Below are 18,719 nucleotides of genomic sequence, written 5' to 3'. Positions count from 1 at the left end.
GTATTTACCTGAAGAAAACGGATGAACGGTAACAGAGAACATGATGGAAGAAACATTTCAAATGCTCTGAGCAAAGGAAGAAACAGATGTTGCTCACAGAGCACTGCAACCATTTTGGACAGATAGGCAAGTGTCTCATCAGGATCATTTATAATTTTTAGTTGCCCCTGATTGTCGTTTCTGCACTCCTCATCAGTGATTTCTTGAACAGCAGAAATGTCAATGACACTGGAAGTAGCGGAAATCTTGAATGGGACAGCACCTGAAGGATTTGCTGACATAGGCTCCATGAGACATCTCCGCTTTGGGTTCCTTCGATTGTATCGAAATGCAATAGTTCTATCACTGGCAGGCACTTCATTTGTTGCTTTGACAGCAGCTCCAGCATTTTGTGCAATTTTGGAGAAAATGTCATTGACCTTGATGGATGAGGTCTCTCTGGAATAAATTTTTAATGCTTGAGATTTCAAGTAGATTTCTGGCAAATGAAACACAAACCTATGGATTCTAACAAATTACAAAAACATTAACACTAAAATTATTTCAAAATTCATACAACCACGTATAAGGTATTCTCAAGTCCTAAAAGAGATCAATGATAGAATAGGGTATGACAATAATACTTTTAATTGCATTCTTTTTCCCCACCTTTTGACATGTTGTTAACAAAAAAAATGCAAGCAAGAATAAGAGAAAATGCATAAAGAGAAAAAGGAAAAAATACAGTCTCCAAGAAGCGTGCTGTTTGCTATAAGCAAGATGGAAGCTGAGTCTTCTCTCTCAATGAGAAGGTAACCACTAGAGAAATTCTAGTAAATAGATATCCTCCTGGAACATTGCAGGAAGAAGAACTTCATAGCTATTAGTAATTTGAGAAAGTGCATGAGGAGTAGTTGAACAGTTGATTTGATTACATTATGAAGATGGCATGTCCCCAAGGACAGCAAAAAATATTTAGGAGGACAGACTAATGGTGCCAAAACAGGTGGGGCACAAAACAATATTTGTTAAGTTTGTGAGCTTACAGCATGAGCCAGTCTCAAAGCCACCTTCTCACACTTAGAATTGATGAATAAAATGCCCTTAAAAGACAGTTATTTGGTATTCTTCGGTCAAACAGACACTGATATCAAAAAATTCATTAAAATGGAAAGAGAAAGAGTGCAAAAATCAACAATTACATCAATACACCACAGGTCGATCAGAAATAAAGAATCTAAGAAGCTTAGAAACTTCAAACCAACAATAGAATATAACTGCAAAATATGGAAAGAATATAAGAATAGAGATATATGACAGGCATTACAATCTAATTTTCCAAAGTTAGTCAATCTTAGAGGTAATGGCACAAGCTTCAACTTTAATCAACAAATCCAAGAGAAAGCTAACTCAAATACTTTGTGGGACCAGTGGCACCCTAAAGTGATGATTTCCATTACCTAGGTTCAATCATACAAAAGGATTGGGAGATTAAGAACACAGAATACAGAACAAATGCAGATAGCTAAAAATGAATGTCTTCTTTTTAAATAATGGCAAGTAAGAAAATCCACTAACAGAAAAAGAAAGATACAAGAAGTGCTCTAGATGGAAGAAACTGTGTGACAACAAAAGGAAAAGAAAGACACCATTAAAACACAAAGGAAAAAACAAGCTTAAACAGGGGCAAACTAGACAAGAGTAAAAGGGAGTCCCAAGAATAGGGCTGGTTGGCATCCCTTGGGATATGGCCCACATGATGGTGAACCGAGCAGATAAATTCACAAAATCTGGATAGGGATGCAATCATGAGGAGGCAGAAAAGTGCCTCCAAACCCACCAAATAACCACCAATGGGTGACCCTCTACAATTAGCAGACCTAAGAAGGAATCGGAAAATGGCCTCAATCCATGTAAGCAGGCTCGTTCCTCAACCTCCGAACATTCCAATGCCCAAAGAAGGTATAGAAAACTAATTTGATTCTTCCAACAAAGTCAGAAATGACACTACTTCCTCCTGCAAGCTCGGGCCCCTAGAACTACTATCAAACTTGTAAAGTTGGGTCTAGGTCCATCCCAAAATGACTAGTGGAAGTTAAGAAGTCAGAAGTAACAAAGGCAAGATTTTTCTAATCCTAGATCCATTTGGAACTGACAAAATATGTCTAACTTGCTAATTGTATTGAAGACTAAATGAGAAACGAATTACAATGATTTACATGTACAGCAGAGTGTCACTATATTAGGTAATTACCTAATCCTGGAAATACAAATCAGAATGAAATCAAAATCTAATCTAATCCCCACAAATCAGGAATTATAATCACCAGAGAAAGTCAAATAGTCACAGCTGTACACAGATTATATTTTCTCACATGCTGTATTCACAGCTGTACACAGACTGTATTTTCCTATAGAAACTATTGTTAATATTCCCTTAGGTTTTCTTTATGGCTCCTACATGAGGACAACTTTTGAGTAAAGGCCCACATACAAGCACTCGTGACATGTTACAACTAGGTCCCAAGTTCATTCCAAAATGAGTTAAGAGGCTTCTTCCCAAGTAACAAGCACAGAATTTTTTTTTTAAAATTCTAGATCCATGTGGAACTATTGTTAGCAAAATTTGGTCTTTAGTCACTCATTCTGAAGAGAATTTTACTCATGGAACTCCAAAGTCTCAATGTTGAGCAAGCAATCGTGGTCCTCCAATTGGCTTTGACAACGCCAATCAAAAGGTATTGGATGCCAGTGATCTTGCTGGCCCAACAAAAAAACATTGTGAAAGATCAGTTTCACTGCGACCCAGAGAGCATGAGTTCTCCCCTCAAATCTTCTACAGTAACACTTAATCCAAAGTCCTAGTATAGCTGATACGGTGAGGTGCCAAATGATATTCATAGAGTTGATTCTAAGCCAAAACAGTAATTACTGAATCAAATCTCACAGGATGCCAGAAGAAAGCAGCTGAAGCCAAATATCTTGAAAATGGCTCTCTAAATATCGAAGGCCAAGAGCAGTGGATGAATAGACTATAATCAAGACAAAAATGTGAAAAGTTTGGCTTGAATCTGGTACCCATGGATACAAAGTTGGTCAAGGGTGACAATAGTGCTTTCCATTATACACCAAAGGAAATGTATCGTTTTTTTATATGGCAAGGAATTTCCATAGAAGGAAGGAGGAAGACAGCTAGAGGCTTCTAGACTGCTTAGAATTGCACAGAGAGATTATATTGAGAAATTATCAAGATGTTAACTTTCCAAATGAGTATTATATCCTCAGAACAGCTATAGTGGCCATCAAGAATACAAAAGAAGTAAATAACTTCAAGAAGCTCTTTGTCACAGAGGTCTCATCTGAGTCTGAGGTCCTACAAACCTAGCCCTAGAATGTAGATAGGCATCAGAAACAATGATATGAGGGTTGGCAGTAATCCTTAAGACAGAAGAAACAGCAAGAACAGAAGGTCTATTACCAAACAATCTGTCATGCCAAAAATAGAGTAATCCCCATCCATAAAATGAAAACAAGAGCCATTCACAACCAGAAATTTGCAAATTAATTTATGGAACTATAAGGCCGGGGAGGGATAAAAGGTTAAGAAGAGCTCCAACAGTCCTAAGGTAAAATCATAACAATGGTGTTCCCTAAAAAAGCAATATGCCAGTGTCAAATCTTTAAGAGTCTTTAACAAGAAGAGCATGTTTAATATGCATTAATTGCTTAAATCCAAGAGAACTTTGAGATTTCGCAAGTAGATCTCTCACGTCAATTAACAAGGTGGTCTTTGAATTGACCGCCAGCACTCATCTCAAAAGGAATCTTATCTCAAGACCTTCAACCCCAGAAGTGGTGACCAACATGCAAGGGATCAAAGTAAGTAGTAGTAAGGAACACCTACAAATTGATTTGTTGACTCTAGTCAGCAGGAGCTCTTTGAGGCCTCGTTGACTTTGAGGCCTTAGACGCTTCCCGCTTATTGGAGACCATCCAAACGGCCAGGATTTGTACTCAGACCAGTGACAAATTGATTTGGTGGCTGGACAAAAGCGGCTCTTTCTCGGTCTTTTCAGCCAATTATTTCCTCCGGGGTTGGAATCCCACCGGTTTAGAGTATGACGTGTAGCCTTCGCTTGGTGCCTTTGTACCTCTCCTAAGGTCAAATTCTTCCTATGGAGTGCCTACCTTAACAAAATTCTCAATGCTGATATTCTTAGAAGGAGATGCAATCCCACCGTGGAAATTCTATTCCCTTTTTGCAGCACTATGGAGGAAACGGCTAGTCACCTTCTCCTTCTTTGCCCCTTCTCGTGGCAGGTGTGGACTTCCATCCTTAGCCGCATTGGTCTTCAATTCTACATGCCTGTTGATCTCATCTCTGCCAGTCAGTTGCTCATTGGGACTACTTTTCCCAAGACGGGCTGCATTCATCCCATAGGGCCTCTGGAAGGAAAGAAACTACAAACACTTTAACGGAAAGGCCGAGTCCATTGAGAGGGTCTCTTGCTCTATCACCAGTTTTATTTCCTCCTGGCTGCATACTAGGAAGGAATTCTCCCTTTTTTAGGATCCTCCCTTCGTGACAATTGGCGTGCTCTTGCTCAGTTACACTTTTCCTCTAGACCCCCTATTCAAGAATGGTAACCTCCTCAACCTGGACTCCACAAGCTCAACTTCGACGGAAGTTCTCTTGGTAATTCTGACAAGGCCGGCTTCGGTGGTGTCTTTTGTGACTCTTTTGGCTCCCAAATCATCTCCTTCGTTGGCCCCTTGGGGATTACTGACTCTACGACCGCTGAGCTTCATGCTCTCCTCCACGGCTCCGTATTTTTCGCGACCATTGTAGCATCCTTCTTGGAGCTTCCTTTCTCTAACATGGAGATTGAGAAGGTTGATCTAGGTTTGGCTTGGGATCATGCGCCTAGCCCCAATAGTTTCAATGGTGATTTCTATCGTAGGGCAGGCCCATTATTAAGCAGGACATTACTGCCATGGTTCAGGGCTTTCACATGAGGGCATTACATTTCGGAGCATGGGGGCCTCTTTTATAGTTGTGGTTTCGAAGAAGGCTAATGTTGAGCAGCCAGGGTACTTCTATCCCATTAGCCTCATCGCTAACCCTTACAAGATTACTGCTCGGCTTCTGGCTCGTTGCCTGAAGACCTTCTTTCCCTTGGTCATTCATCATGATCAAGGTGCTTTACTTGGGGAAAGAAATATTTTAAACTCCTCCATGGCGGCTAATGAGCTATTTGATCACTTCTCCAACACCCTAGCTTTGCTCTGAAGCTAGATCTTGAGAAGGCCTTTGACAAAGTAAATTGGGATCTTCTGGATGACTTATTGGGTCAAATGGGATTTGGTGACCGATGGCGATTATGGATTAGGAGATGCATCTCTTCGGTCTCCTCCCTCCTTATTAATGGGACTGTTTGTGGCGGGACCCTGGGAATAAGACAATGGGTTCTGTTATCCCCTCTTATTCAATATCGTTGTTGAGCTCCTCTCATCTATGATCTACAAGGCTAAGGATGTTGGCTAGTTGGAGCCGATTAGCAGTATTTCTGCTTTTGATGTTCCCCTTCTCCAATACGCAGATGACACTCTTATCTTTGGGGTTGGATCCTTCGATTATATTATAAAGATCAAGGCTTTGCTGGAATTATTTGAAATTGCTTCGAGTCAGAAAGTCAATTGGAAGAAGACCACTCTGATGGGGTCTAATATCAACCAGGAAAATCTTCGTTCCATGGCTGATATATTGGAATGCTCGCTATCCTCGCTACCGACCACATAACTCGGCCTTCCCCTTTTCACCTCTCGTATCAATAAGGAGCTTTGGAATCCGGTTATTGAAAGGTTGGAGACTCGGCTGGCCACCTGGAGGGGGTGTTTTCTTTCAAAGACAGGAAGACTTATTCTTCTAAAATCCTGTTTGGCCGGTATCCCCAATTATTTTCTCTCATTTCTGCATTGTTCTGCTTCAATTTACATGCAAATCGACAGATTGATGAGAATATTTCTTTGGCATGGTACCTCTTCAGACTTTAAGTATCATCTTGTGGGTTGGAAGGATGTATGTACTTCCAAATCTAGAGGAGGTTTGGGTATTTGGCTTACCAAAGATATGAACATGGCCCTTCTCCTCAAGTGGATTTGGAAATTCAACAATGCTGATGACAACCTTTGAAGACCAATGGTGACCTCCAAGCCAAACTGGCAGGAGCACTGGTGGACCTCAGAAGGAAGGAGATATGTCCTCTCTCCAATACGAAGAGCTATCTACCTTCTTGTCTCTTTATTCTGTTCGGGCATTTGATTCCACATTGTTAACGGTCGCTTGATTCGGTTTTGGGAGGATTGGTGGGTCAACTTTGGGCCTTTGAGGACTTCGTTTAGAAATAGTTGGCAGACCTCCACCCAGTGTTGTCTCTTGATTGTTGATGTTTGGGGATCCGACACTTGGGACCTCCTCCTTTGCCGTGGTCTTGACAATTCGGATGCCCGCTTCTTGCCTTTTGGAGGCGATATCCTCCTCTAGGCCAGAGATTCGTTGGCTGACTCAATGATTTAGTGGTCGAAGTCTAGTGATGCCTTTTCTATGTCTTCTGCTCACTCCCTCATCAAGGGATGGACTGCGGAGCCTCTTGATCATGATGTGGCTCTTATTTGCCCCCCCCCCGATACACACACACACACCGAAGGTTAAATTCTTCCTATGGAGTGTCAGGCTCAATAAAATCCTCACTATTGACAACCTACATCACTGTGGTAACCACCATGTGTGTGCCTCTTGCTCTCCTGTGGTCTTGAGGAGAAGACTATCAACCATCTTTTCATATCTTGCCCCTTCTCTTGATTGGTTTGGATGAACACTCTCAGCCAAATTGGCCTTCAATTATGTTTGCCTAATGAACTCCTCTCGGTCGGTCGTTTGGTTCTTGGGATTTCTATCCCCAAATTGGGCAACATGATCATTTTTGCTTGTGTTGTCTTCATTCCCTGGGGCATCAGGAAGGAACGCAATAATAGGTGATTCAATGCAAAATACCTCTCCCATGAGCGGGTCAGCTCCTCCATCATTGGCCTCATCTCCTCTTGACTTCACTCTAACAAGGAGTTTTTCTATCTTTCGAGTCACTAGCTCAGGGACAATTGGAGTGCCATTGCTCAAATCGGCTCCCCGACGAGACCTCCCACTATGCAAGAGTGGCAGCCTCCTCAACTGGGCTTCACTAAACTGAATTTCGATGGTAGCTCCCTCGGCAATCCTGGCATGGCAGGCTTTGGTGGTGTCGTTGTGATTCTGATGGCAATCAGCTCATGTCATACTTTGGGCCTATGGTTATTTCAGATTCCATTTTTGCAGAGCTTTAGGCCCTCCTTAGTGATCTCACCATCTTCCATGAGCATCTCTCCGGCCCTCTCAACATTGAGGGAGACTTGGCGGTGATTGTTTGATGGTTCTCTTCGCCCTCCACCCCGTTGTGGTGGCATTGGAATGTTTACTACTCTGTTTTGGATTTTCTCCCCCACATTACTTGTATTTGGTCCCATGTTTCCAAATCTCCCTTCAATCCCTTGTTGTAAGGGGTATGCTTCCCTAGTTTGTTGTTTGCTTCACTTGGTTAATAAAATTCTCACTTTCTCAAAAACAAAAAAAAGAATTAGCAGATCTAGGTACATGAGATCAAATACAAGTGATGTGGAGTAAAATGTCCATGATAGCATAAAATATATCCCAGTGTCACCACGGCAGAGTGGAAGGTGAAGAAACCCAGCTAATAATCACTACAGAGTCACCCTCAATATGGAGTTGGTAAGAGAGATGAACTCCAAAGACTGTGAGGCGTTGAAGTGGAGTCAGTGACACCCATAGGACCAAAGTAGGATATGATCTAGTTACCATCAGAGTAAAAAAAGACACCACCAAACCCGGCCTTGTCGGGGTTGTAGTCTAAGGGAATTTTTTTCCAATAAGAAAATTATTTAAAGGAAAAATGATTTTCACATTATCTAATTTTCCTATGGCAGCACAAATGGTCCCCTAGTGTCGACCCAACTCCAGAAGTTGCAGACCGGACCATATTTTTCTAATTTTTTTTTTTTAGAAAAACGAATTTTATATAAGGCAAGCTAAGAAGAAAACACAAACAAATCCCTAAGCCAGCAACGGAGCAAGCCAGATACAATTGAGAAATTATAGAGAGGCTCCTTGCTTGGCTAGGGAATCAACAACAAAATTAGCAGACCTAAGAATATGAAACCAAAAACAATTCAGCAAAGAAGCATTTTTTACAATTTCATGATACACATCCAATGGCGCCAAGGAGGGGTGGACGGTGATGAGCATCATCCATCACAACTATAGAATCCCCTTAAATGAGGAGATCACCATCCAAATGATCCTTAAAGATGATTAGCCCACGCAGCAGCACTTGAAGCTTGGCAGTGGAGTCAGAAATCCCCAAAGGCCTGGAATAGATAATAAAGGTTGTACCGTCACTATCTCTTATAACTCCACCAAACCCAGTTTTGCCTGGGTTACCAAGAGCACTACCACCCAAATTGAGCTTCAATGCAATATTGGGAGAGGAGGTTTTCATTCAGCAATAATGACAAAGCATGAACGAATAGACATCTACAAAATAATATGCTAGTTTTCATGAATTGGAACCTCACGTAAACTGCCAAATTCCTTTCCAGTCCAAACCTAGGTAGCAATTTCACCAATGATACGGATGGAAACCTGCTCCACAGAAGAATTTGTTGTTAAACCTCCTATTATTTCTCTCAATCCATAAGTCCCAAAAAATAAAAGCTAAGCATGCCAAAAGGAGGGCCTTGCCTAAACCAGGAATTTGTGTTTCACTGATCATCTCAGTAATAGTATTAAGATTAGGGAGGGATATCTGGAGACCAATCTTGTTGAAGAAATGAGACCAGATCTCCACGCAAAAAGGGCATTGGAGAAGAAGGTGTGAAACTGTTTCTCCAACGCTGTCACAGAGTGGGCAATGGGGGCTGAGTGGCCTCCTCTTCTAAGATTGTCAGCAGTGAGGATTTTGTTGAGAAGGGCACTCCACAAGAAGAAGCGAACTTTAGGAGGGCCAGAAAGGCGCAAAGAAATGGTAGCACTGTGAGGCTCTGAAGGAGACTCCCAGCTGCTGAAGTACTTAGAAGACGAAGAGACAGTAAATGAGCCACTCATTGTCATGCATCTAGATGATTCTGTCCTGAATATGGTCTCTGATCTTGACCTTTCCCAAAGCCAATAATAGGTTGCTAGCAGCTTGCACTTCAATGTCGTTTAATCCCTTTGAAATTGAAGGTCCCAGTTACCTTTGGCATGCCAAGAATCAGCAGTAGAGATGGAAGAATTGAAGGCGAGGCCAAACAGAGAAGGGTAAGTGTCTTTCAAAAGGGGCATTTCCCAACCAATAGGGATTCCGGAAATCTTTAGGCCATTGCCAACATAGTACCTTATAGCAGCCTGGACCAGATTAGCCTGAGATAAATGAAGAGGCACTTTGGTTTCTTACCAAGTCTCATGTATGTACCCAAGTTACAAAATACTAAGATATATAGGGGTTCTTACACATTCTGCCAGCAGGATGATGCTGATGTTGGCTCCTCCAGACCAACATGCCTATAAGAAGCCCACTAACATAAAAAGGGGTTTTCACTCGGCTCTAGCAGCACTATTTGTTTTTGAGAAATATGAGAAAAATATTACAAATAAATAGGCGTCAAGCCCAGACTCAAATCAGAGACCTCTACTCGCACAACTATAGAATCCAGAAATCCTGAAGATCTCCATACATCTGTCACAGTTTAGAGCCATATAATTAAAAAAAATTGGAATATGGCAAGAAGTTAATAGAGGGCCTACAGACACAGTTAACTACCTTGCTGCAGTTATCTCCAGCCACACTGTGAGGCATGCCAGAGGAGATGCATCAGCAAAGCAAGATGCAACCATTGCCAAAAGTGACCAGCGCAGATCTCTGGCTCTCATTAGAAGGGTCTCACCAGGATTTTTCTGCTTCTCACACTCAGCAAGAAGTCCAAATAGTTCTGTAGGAGACATAATGTAGTTTTCGCCAGCCAAAGAAATGACATTACTTCCCATAGATAGCGAACTTGACGCACTACCAGCTTTTCTCCTTGCTGACTGCATGTTTCTTAGAACATTTAATATGTGCATCTTGAGACGTGGATCACTAAATTCTTCTGATGCCTGGAAAAAAATTTTAAAGCAAACAAAGTTTAATACCAAACAAGTGCCTTTTTATATATTATGAACCATAAAAACAAAAAAAAGTGCAGATATAAACAACACTTACTACTTTCACAACAACATCAAATGGAAAGCCACCACACTGAGCTTCTGTTAGAAACCCAACCTAACAAAAGAGTATAAAGTTATTTCCAGGCTTAGATGCTATGAGCACAAATTGCTGGTGGAAGCAAAGGAAGAATAAAAATAGGTACCCAATCATTATCTTGCGCAAGAACTGAAAGATATTTTGTGCTTAGTGATAGCTGGTGGATCTGACAGAAGACTGTAACAAGACTCCAATGTTGGCTAGACGCCTTTTGTTGAGATCGTAAATCAGTTCCATCCCCATCACCACTAAAAAGCCAAGATCCACAAGTTCTTCCTTCAGGCATGGATTGCAGACTAGCTTTCTCCAAATGTTGTAGAACTGAAGTAAGGGCCTGGGACGGTCGCTGACCAACTTCAACTCTAGGAGAAGTATCCTTCTTCCCAATAGTTTGAAGATTAACAGGATGGAGATAATCATCTGCCAATGCCCGAGCAAGCAAAGCAGCAATGTCACCTTCATGGGGCATGGGATGAAAAGCCGAACTCCTTTGTGTAACATGATTGTACTGCTCCATATTCTCAATAGATTTGTAGTAAGCTGAAATTCGGCTCAAGGCAGCAACATCAACAGAAACCACAGTTGCAGATAAGCCACAAAGCTCCAAGAGAAAAGCACAAGAAGCGACCAACATAGGCTCCTCAAAATGCAAGATGGCAAGTGGCATGACCTGAACTCAGAAAAGGAAAATGAAAACTTGGATTATATCAAAAGCAGTTAATTCTATGAATCCAGGAATTAAGCAGACAGCAATATGTAGTATTTGCATCTCAGTGATTATTTTTTATTAGCTATCCATTACAAAATTGAAGTGTTTCACAAAGGACACAAGATTGGAAATAGTTTAGAATTTTGAGAAATTAAAATTTACGATTTCAAGTAAAAATAGAAACCTTTTCAAAAAAAAAAGTAAACATAAAAAATATAATTATTCGATGATTCCAAAGTCCCCAAAGACACGAGGACAATTTTTTTACGAGATTGTCAAAAATAGCATCAAGTTTTCTACAAATCCGCAAAAAAATTGTGAGTCTTTCAGCAAAGAACTAAGATCAAAACACAAATAGATCCCAAAATTTTTTATTTTTTTTTAGAAAGTCATAATTTTATTAACCAAAGAAGAAAAACAACAAACTAGGGAAGCACACCCTAACATGAATATCGGTGGAAAATATCTACTTAATAAAATGTTTTTGTTATGTTTTGGAAGCACTTACACATGTTGTCCATTCGTCATATCAAATCTTAGAGGGGTAATATGGGTTATGTCTACTTAAAACACACCAAATATAGGGATTTTTTTGGAAGACGTATACATTCCAATATAGTGAAGGGCAGTATGGGCTTTATCTACTTATACACGCATGCTAATATAGCCTCTTGTTGGCCATACCATCCAATTGGTATTGGATTTCCAGGTACTAGCCAGCAGAGATACAGTGAAAACTGGACAAAATCCTTCCAACCAGTGCACCACGGATCTCCTTAAAGCATATCCAAACTATTTCAAACAAGTATACTTCCCTTCTATCAGCACGATTCTAATTTCTCTAAAATATTGGCTACAATGGCCAGTTCCTAGAAGCCTTTGTACCTTTTGTAGTGCTCACTGTGAGACTACCATGCCCTTATCCATTGCAGCCTCCCTCATCAGGTTTTGTCTAATTCCCATCAAGTTTTGATCTCCAATGCCATTTCCCTTTATCTCTCAATCAGCTTATCCACCAGGGTGCTTTTAGTAGCCTTTCCCAGCTTGATAGACTGATATAGGAGGCTTTACTTGCTAATGTTCCTTGGAGGCTTTGGCTGGAGAGCAATAAGCCTCATTTCGGCAGCAGATCTTCTGTGGAGAGAATCATTAACAACACTTCTCAGTATGTCATCTCATGGGTTCTTAATCTCAAGGAATTCAGTAACTGTTTGGGTGAGATGATCAGAAGCAGCTCAGAACTAGTTGCAAGCCTCTGAGAACAGCTGTTTTCTTCTTGGTCCCCTCCTAACCAGGGTTCAATGAAATGGTTCCTCATGGGGCAACCCAGGACCAGTTGGCTTTGGGGGTGCTTTTCAATGACCAAATGGATTCGTAGCTCCCCATTGTGCTGGTCACTTATGTCACATTGATTCAGTTTCTGCAGAGCTTCATGCCATACTTCACTGTTCACATATCTATAGATGGAGATTTTAAAGCTGTTTTTTTTTTTTTTTTTATGAAAGGATGTAAAATTTTAAAGCTGTTATTAGTTGGTATAGTAGCTCAACAGAACCACCTTGGACGCATTGGAATGCATTTCATGAAATTAGTGATTGATCTTGTAATTTCGTAATTAAATGGGTTTTCATGTTAATAGTCTGCTAATTTTATAGTTAAATTGTCTCATCAAGGAGGGAGTCGATCACCAACCTCTCATTGTTATGACCAACCTTCCTCTCCTCCTGCTTCATGGCCTGTTAATGAAATGACGTTTCTCAAAAGAAAGGGCCAGCTTTATCAAAAAATAAATTTAAATTAAAGGGCCAGTATAGAACTAGCTGCTGGGAAGCTCAGGATCTTCCACCTCAAAAACATTATAAGACTACTCTCCTACAATAACACGTCTTCCTTTTAAGCAACCAGCTTAAGATGTGGAGCACAAACATACAGCCACGAGATCATGAGTTCCTTCATTCACCAACAGTCCCCCTTGCATCCAATGCCTAAAAAGACAAACCCACTCTTAAGACATGGAGAAATATACACATAGAGGCCATAACATAACCGCTTGCCACAAAGAACATACATACAGATGGCTGCTGTGTCTCATAACAGAAACAACCCAAGCTTTGCTCTGATAGCCTGTTAGGTTAAACCAATTCCCCAAAATGATAAGTGAAAGTTATAAGGCTTTTACCCAGTGAATAAGCACAAAAGAAAATCAAAACTAAACAGACGTGGGACTACTATTCCAGAACAACTCTCACTCAGACAACTAACCTAAGCCGTTGAGCACACATGTATGGCTACAAAATGATGAGCCTTTTCCAATATCACCAACAATATTCATTCTAATTGTTTTACCCACTTTGGTTGCACATCCACATCAGCATTCTCATCTATAGCTATCTCTGTAGATGAGGATGCTTCATTTCTCAGCATTCCAATCTGTAAAGGTCACAGTCCAAAAATTTGTACAATATTGTCTTCACTGTCTTAAAAAAATGTGTACTGGTCCGCCGTTGTCATTCTCCATGTCAGCCATTAAATATCTATCCTATGTCACAACCTCCAAGTGTTCCTTTCCTTTTGAAGAATCAAACCTAGGAGATGGAGATACCCATTTTGGAGTATGCCTTGCCCTTGATCTTGGTTTATGTTGCAGTAAAATAGCATTACCATACTGTCTTAGAGCAGTTGATAAGCTCTCAGATTGAAGGCGGGCCCACCTCAGTCCTTCTAGTTTATTATTAATGCCATCTCTTTGCTACTAAAATATCATATGCAAACTACAAACTCTGTGGAGCTATATCTTGATTATGGATCAAAAGGTAAAGGCTTAAAGGTGATTCTTAGCATGTTGGGGTTGCAATTCTGCATGGCGGCTGATATGCTCTCATTTAGTAAGTCGCTTCTTGGTACTTGTCTTCCTGGCCTCGGAAAGGTGATGTTCTCTGCTTGTGCTAGTTTCATCCCGTGGGGGCTTTGGAATGAACGCAATCGAAGGAGGTTTGATGGCAAAAGTGAAGCAACTGATCGTATCGCGGACTGAGTGGTGGGACATATTTCTTCTTGGCTCCTGACTAAGAAGTCTTTCTCCTCCTTTGTGGGGTACTCCTATCCATGAAAACTAGAGAAATTTGGCTATGATGGACTCTGGGACAAAGGTCCCAATTATGCAAGAATGGATCCCTCCTGAACCCGGTTACCTTAAGTTGAACTTTGATGGCTCTTCTCTTAGTAATCCCGGGATTTTTGGATTCGATGGGGTTATTTTGGATCATTCTGGCAACCAGCTTTTCTCATATGCCGGCCCTTGAGGAATCGCCGATTTTATGTCAACGGAGCTTCATGGCCTCCTCACTAGGCTCCGTGTTTTCAGAGATAAGTGCAACGGTCCCCTTCATATTGAAGGGGACTCAAAGGTGGTCATTGGATGGTGTGAGTATACATCCCCTCCCCCGTGGTACCATTGGGACATGTTTCGGGAGATTCTTGAAATTACCTCAATTTTATCTTGTATTTCGTCTCACATTCTGAGATTTGTAAATTCGGCAACAGATGTGTTTGCCAAGCAGGGAGCTACCCTACAATCGCTGGTTGTCAGGGATCTGCTCCCTCTTTTGTAATTTCTCTTGTTTATATAAATACATCTTTAAAAAAAAAAAAAAAATTAAGCACCCCCACCCTTCTGTCTCAAGTGGCCATTTAGTTAAATGCCCAAAGCACATTATGCTTATACTATTTTGTACACACTCATACATCACGATATCAATATATCCACTTGGATATACCTTCTTCTACAACTCACTGAATAATTTCCAGTATTCTATCTCTAAACCAGCAAAGAACATGATAGATCTTTCTCCTAATTTTTCACTATAAAAGTTTTCTGAGGTGATAATTTATCCACACTTTATCTCCATACTATAAACCTCATTCGGCCCTTACCAATGAAAATCATGGTAACTATTTTTTTTTTATATATGTAAAATCGTGGTAACTATTTTTTGATGAAGTAGAAGGTGAGAAAAGGGAGGAAAGATTAACACAAAAATTTTTAATTTTGTAATTTTTTGGTAACTATTTCTATAGACTAAATGGCATCCAAAGATTAACACAAAAACTATTGAAAGCTGTAAACAACAGTTCAAATCACAGAAATCTAAAAGAAAAGAGATATTCTTACTGATGACAGGAGAGATTCTTCATCCTGAGTCAATGGTGCAAGCAATTTTTGCACATCAGATTGGATACTAGCTTGTCCCTGGATGATAGGTCCATGTGGAGTCTGAAGTGAATATGTTGTTTTTAGTTTTTGAGCTCTAGCCCCAAGGATATTGCTGAACGCTGCCAGTGCACGGCCACGATGCAAGTGGTGCTCAATCCCAAATCCAGTAGCCTGAAAGCATATGAAACCATCAAAATGGTTGAGCAATGTGTCTTCAACACATAAAAACTCTTTAAAAGTCATGGGGGGGGGGGGGGGGGGGGGGGGGGAGAGAGAGCCTTTCATGACAAAAAGAAACTAAATAAAGTTTCCATCAAGCCCATCCGTAGGGAACTCGAAAGGAGCCTATCCATTAACCAAGCACAAAAAGCATCCTACCTCTAGAGAGGAAGCATAAACTTCTTTCTCGATGTTCTTCTGAATAGCTGCTTCCCAAGATATGGCACTGAGATGAGTATTTTCATCACCAGCAAAGTCAAAATAGATGTCTCTGCGGGCAGATGATTCTCCACCACCTGTTAGAGATTGCCATCCCAGTGGGCCCTAGAGTGAGAAATAGAATCAGTCTCAATGTTGTAAAAGAAAGTTTTTTTAGTAGCCAAATGTATCCTAGAGCTTCACAATGGCCAAGGAAATTTAAAGAGACAAAGATCTTCCATCTCCATGATATGGATCCTCAAAATAATAATTAAAAAAAAGTTTCATAGGAAATGAAAAAAAAATCCATCCAGTGAGTGGGCAAAGACAGATAAGCATACACAACAACAGCAAAGAATGCATGGAAAAATATAAGAAATATTACCAAGCAAAAAACAAAATAAAATAACAACTAAGGCTAATTTTAGGACTCCAAACTCGTCCTTAGAGGCTGGGTCGAGATCCGTCCTTCAGATGAATGAAGGATTTACATAGCCCCTCCTTCATAAGATACTCACAAAAGATGACAAATTTCAGGTCAGATGGATGTAAAGCTTGGAATAACAGCACCTAAAAGCAAATAATAAAACCTAGCCCAACATAGCTCGTTTATTCAAACTGAAATTAGAACTAGACACAAACAGGACAGATTGACATGTATTTCAATTAGAACCTGTCCTCTGTACTTCAACAAAATGAATCGTATTTGTACAACCATTGGCAGTGGTAGAAATTCACTATCCACAGAAGATGAGACATTAACCTATCAGAGTCATTCTCAAAGCATCGAATTTTGTTGCAGCAGCTGGCAGATACACTTGAAATTGATGAAGTATGCAAGCCCTCAGATAGACATCTGTCGGTATCTTGTGCACTATGAACTAAATTTTCAGTTGACAGGCCACCATAATGTTAAATATACCGATCAGTAGTTGCTTGGGTGGTTAGTCTCTCATTGCTTATCTCAGCCAAATTTTCCCTATCTTCATAACTGCTATTAAACTTGGAGTTTGGTCCCTTTTACATCGAATCTTTTGAATATTAAAGGTGATAACTGCTACGTGGAGTAAAGGAACACGAAATTAAGTAATAGAATCTCGCTGTACTGGTAGTGAAGCTTCAATAGGTTTCTTAATATCAAAATGAGTTAGGGACTTTTAGTGCATTCCAAACAAAGGAGAAGTTGGTTTCGGCAGATTTTTCCCTTCAATTTGTTCTTTTCATGAAGTAGTCCTACTTCCAATGAGAAAATAAAATCTCATTGATTTCCAACCAGGAGTGAGAGAACCAAACAGTTTCCTGATTCCATGATAAAAACAGGTAAGGAAACAAATTTACTCCATTAGCCTGGACAAGAAACCCTCAGGAGCTAATAAAAGCCTATAGTATGTCGTAGAATTAATTGTTTACCATACTTTCCGTCCAGTGCTAGTAAGGGTGCTAACACTCTAAATTGGGTTTTACTAAGGTTCTCATGTACCCACTATTTGCCAGAACATTGTTCAAAGAGCACAAATTTTCTTTTGCATATTTTTTTCAATTAGGAAATGTTCTCTAGTTTCCCATGGAAAAGCTTTCTTTACATAGCCTAGACAACATTGATCGATCAGTCTACTAGGAATGATTGATCATGCTTTACAGCACAGTTTGACCACGTTCCTGGTTGATGAATCGATCGACCCTAATTGATCGATCATGCTTTATATTTTTGGCCTATGCACTTTTGGTTGATCAATCATTGGCAGATGTTGATCAATCAATCCAGTGTCAATTCACTAAGTTGATTTTTAAAGCATGAATAAAAGTAATCCTAAGTGACTCTAACATATTTGAAATGTGTATATGCTTTGGTAAAACATGTAGAAATGCAAATATGACCTAAAGTTCCAAAAGTTTCAATTGTATCACAAGTTTGGAAGGTTTGAGGTTGTTCTTCTTACATAGACCGAGTTTTGAGAGGAATAATCCACCCTTATTATTAAGTCGACAAAATAATCTCTTTGCTCATTTACCTTCAAATTTTCAGTAAAAAAATAAATCCCACACCTAGCATCAAAGAGTAATAAAATACAGTTTCAAAAAAAATTTCTTAATACACAAGGGAAAAGAAAATTCATTCCCATTATTTGACTGTCTTTCAGACTAAAACCTAAGCATGAGAAAATTGATATTGTTTCGAAATAAAAAAAGAAGGGGAAAAAATTGAATCAAATCAAAAGAGGGGAATTACCTGGACAAAAATTTGAACTAATCTCCGAATAGACTTTGAAAACCAACATGGAAGCATTTGGACCAATGAGGTGTCGCTGCCAGAAGAAAAAAATACACTCTCCCGCCAATTCAAATAGCCTGAAAACATAGACTTACCAAATGCTGTAGAAAAAAAAAAGTTATAGTTACAGTTGTGCAAAGACCTTTGTTTTGGAAGCAAAACGTAAAAGATCTGGAAGAGGGACCCACCCACATTCAGTTGGTGAATCCCATATTTGAACTTGAAAAGTTCAGTAAGGTAAGAAAATAACCATTTTTGGCAGTAAAACCCAAAGAACTTTCAGAAGGGTCATGTCCAAAGCATGCAGAAACCAAAGCACGCCATAGTGTTGGAAAATGTTGGAGACAGGGCCTTAAATTCTCAAAAGTGCATTGTGCCGAAGAGCTGCAATGCCTATTGACACTTCCACTGCAGAGGCATTTCTGAATAGGAACTGGAGCATAAATTAGGGTTGCCAATGCAGCCATTTCTCCTCCTCTTTCAGCAATGTCATCAACAGTACAAATTATGTCCTCAATCTCTGGAACACTGAGTTTGCTACCAGGAACTATGTTATGACATATAATTGAGCGAGCATTAGCAAAGGAAGCATCATACTCTCGTCCTTTTATTCGTGACAAGAGTAACCATCTTGCCCATTCGCAGTCTCCCTGGCCACCAAAGTGCCATTAGTATTCAAAACCAACAAAATAAGAAGAAAAATAGTCTTCAGAGAGTCATTATAAGCAAACACTAGAA

The 18,719-nt window shown here is 40.1% G+C and overlaps 1 protein-coding gene across 3 annotated transcripts in view; it reads right to left on the bottom strand.

Moving 5' to 3' along the window:
• LOC137950927 (uncharacterized) overlaps window positions 1–18,719 on the bottom strand; it is a 53,292-nt gene that overhangs the window by 10,309 nt on the left and 24,264 nt on the right. For all 3 annotated transcript variants that reach the window (XM_068797591.1, XM_068797592.1, XM_068797593.1), the window contains 8 exons: window positions 18,232–18,631; window positions 17,940–18,082; window positions 15,671–15,835; window positions 15,251–15,463; window positions 10,477–11,040; window positions 10,329–10,388; window positions 9,891–10,222; window positions 9–438 (listed from right to left, as the gene is read on the bottom strand). In XM_068797591.1, coding sequence (XP_068653692.1) covers window positions 9–438; window positions 9,891–10,222; window positions 10,329–10,388; window positions 10,477–11,040; window positions 15,251–15,463; window positions 15,671–15,835; window positions 17,940–18,082; window positions 18,232–18,631 — 2,307 coding nt within the window. The remainder of the gene's footprint in view (window positions 1–8; window positions 439–9,890; window positions 10,223–10,328; window positions 10,389–10,476; window positions 11,041–15,250; window positions 15,464–15,670; window positions 15,836–17,939; window positions 18,083–18,231; window positions 18,632–18,719) is intronic.

Source organism: Aristolochia californica, unplaced genomic scaffold, assembly GCF_029961685.1.
Source record: "Aristolochia californica isolate CCGP_79_NKW_82.1479 unplaced genomic scaffold, dmAriCali1.0.hap1 SCAF_14, whole genome shotgun sequence".
NCBI lineage: Eukaryota > Viridiplantae > Streptophyta > Magnoliopsida > Piperales > Aristolochiaceae > Aristolochia > Aristolochia californica.
The sequence above is the reverse complement of the archived record's forward strand: the minus strand, read 5'-3'. Positions and strand labels throughout refer to the sequence as shown.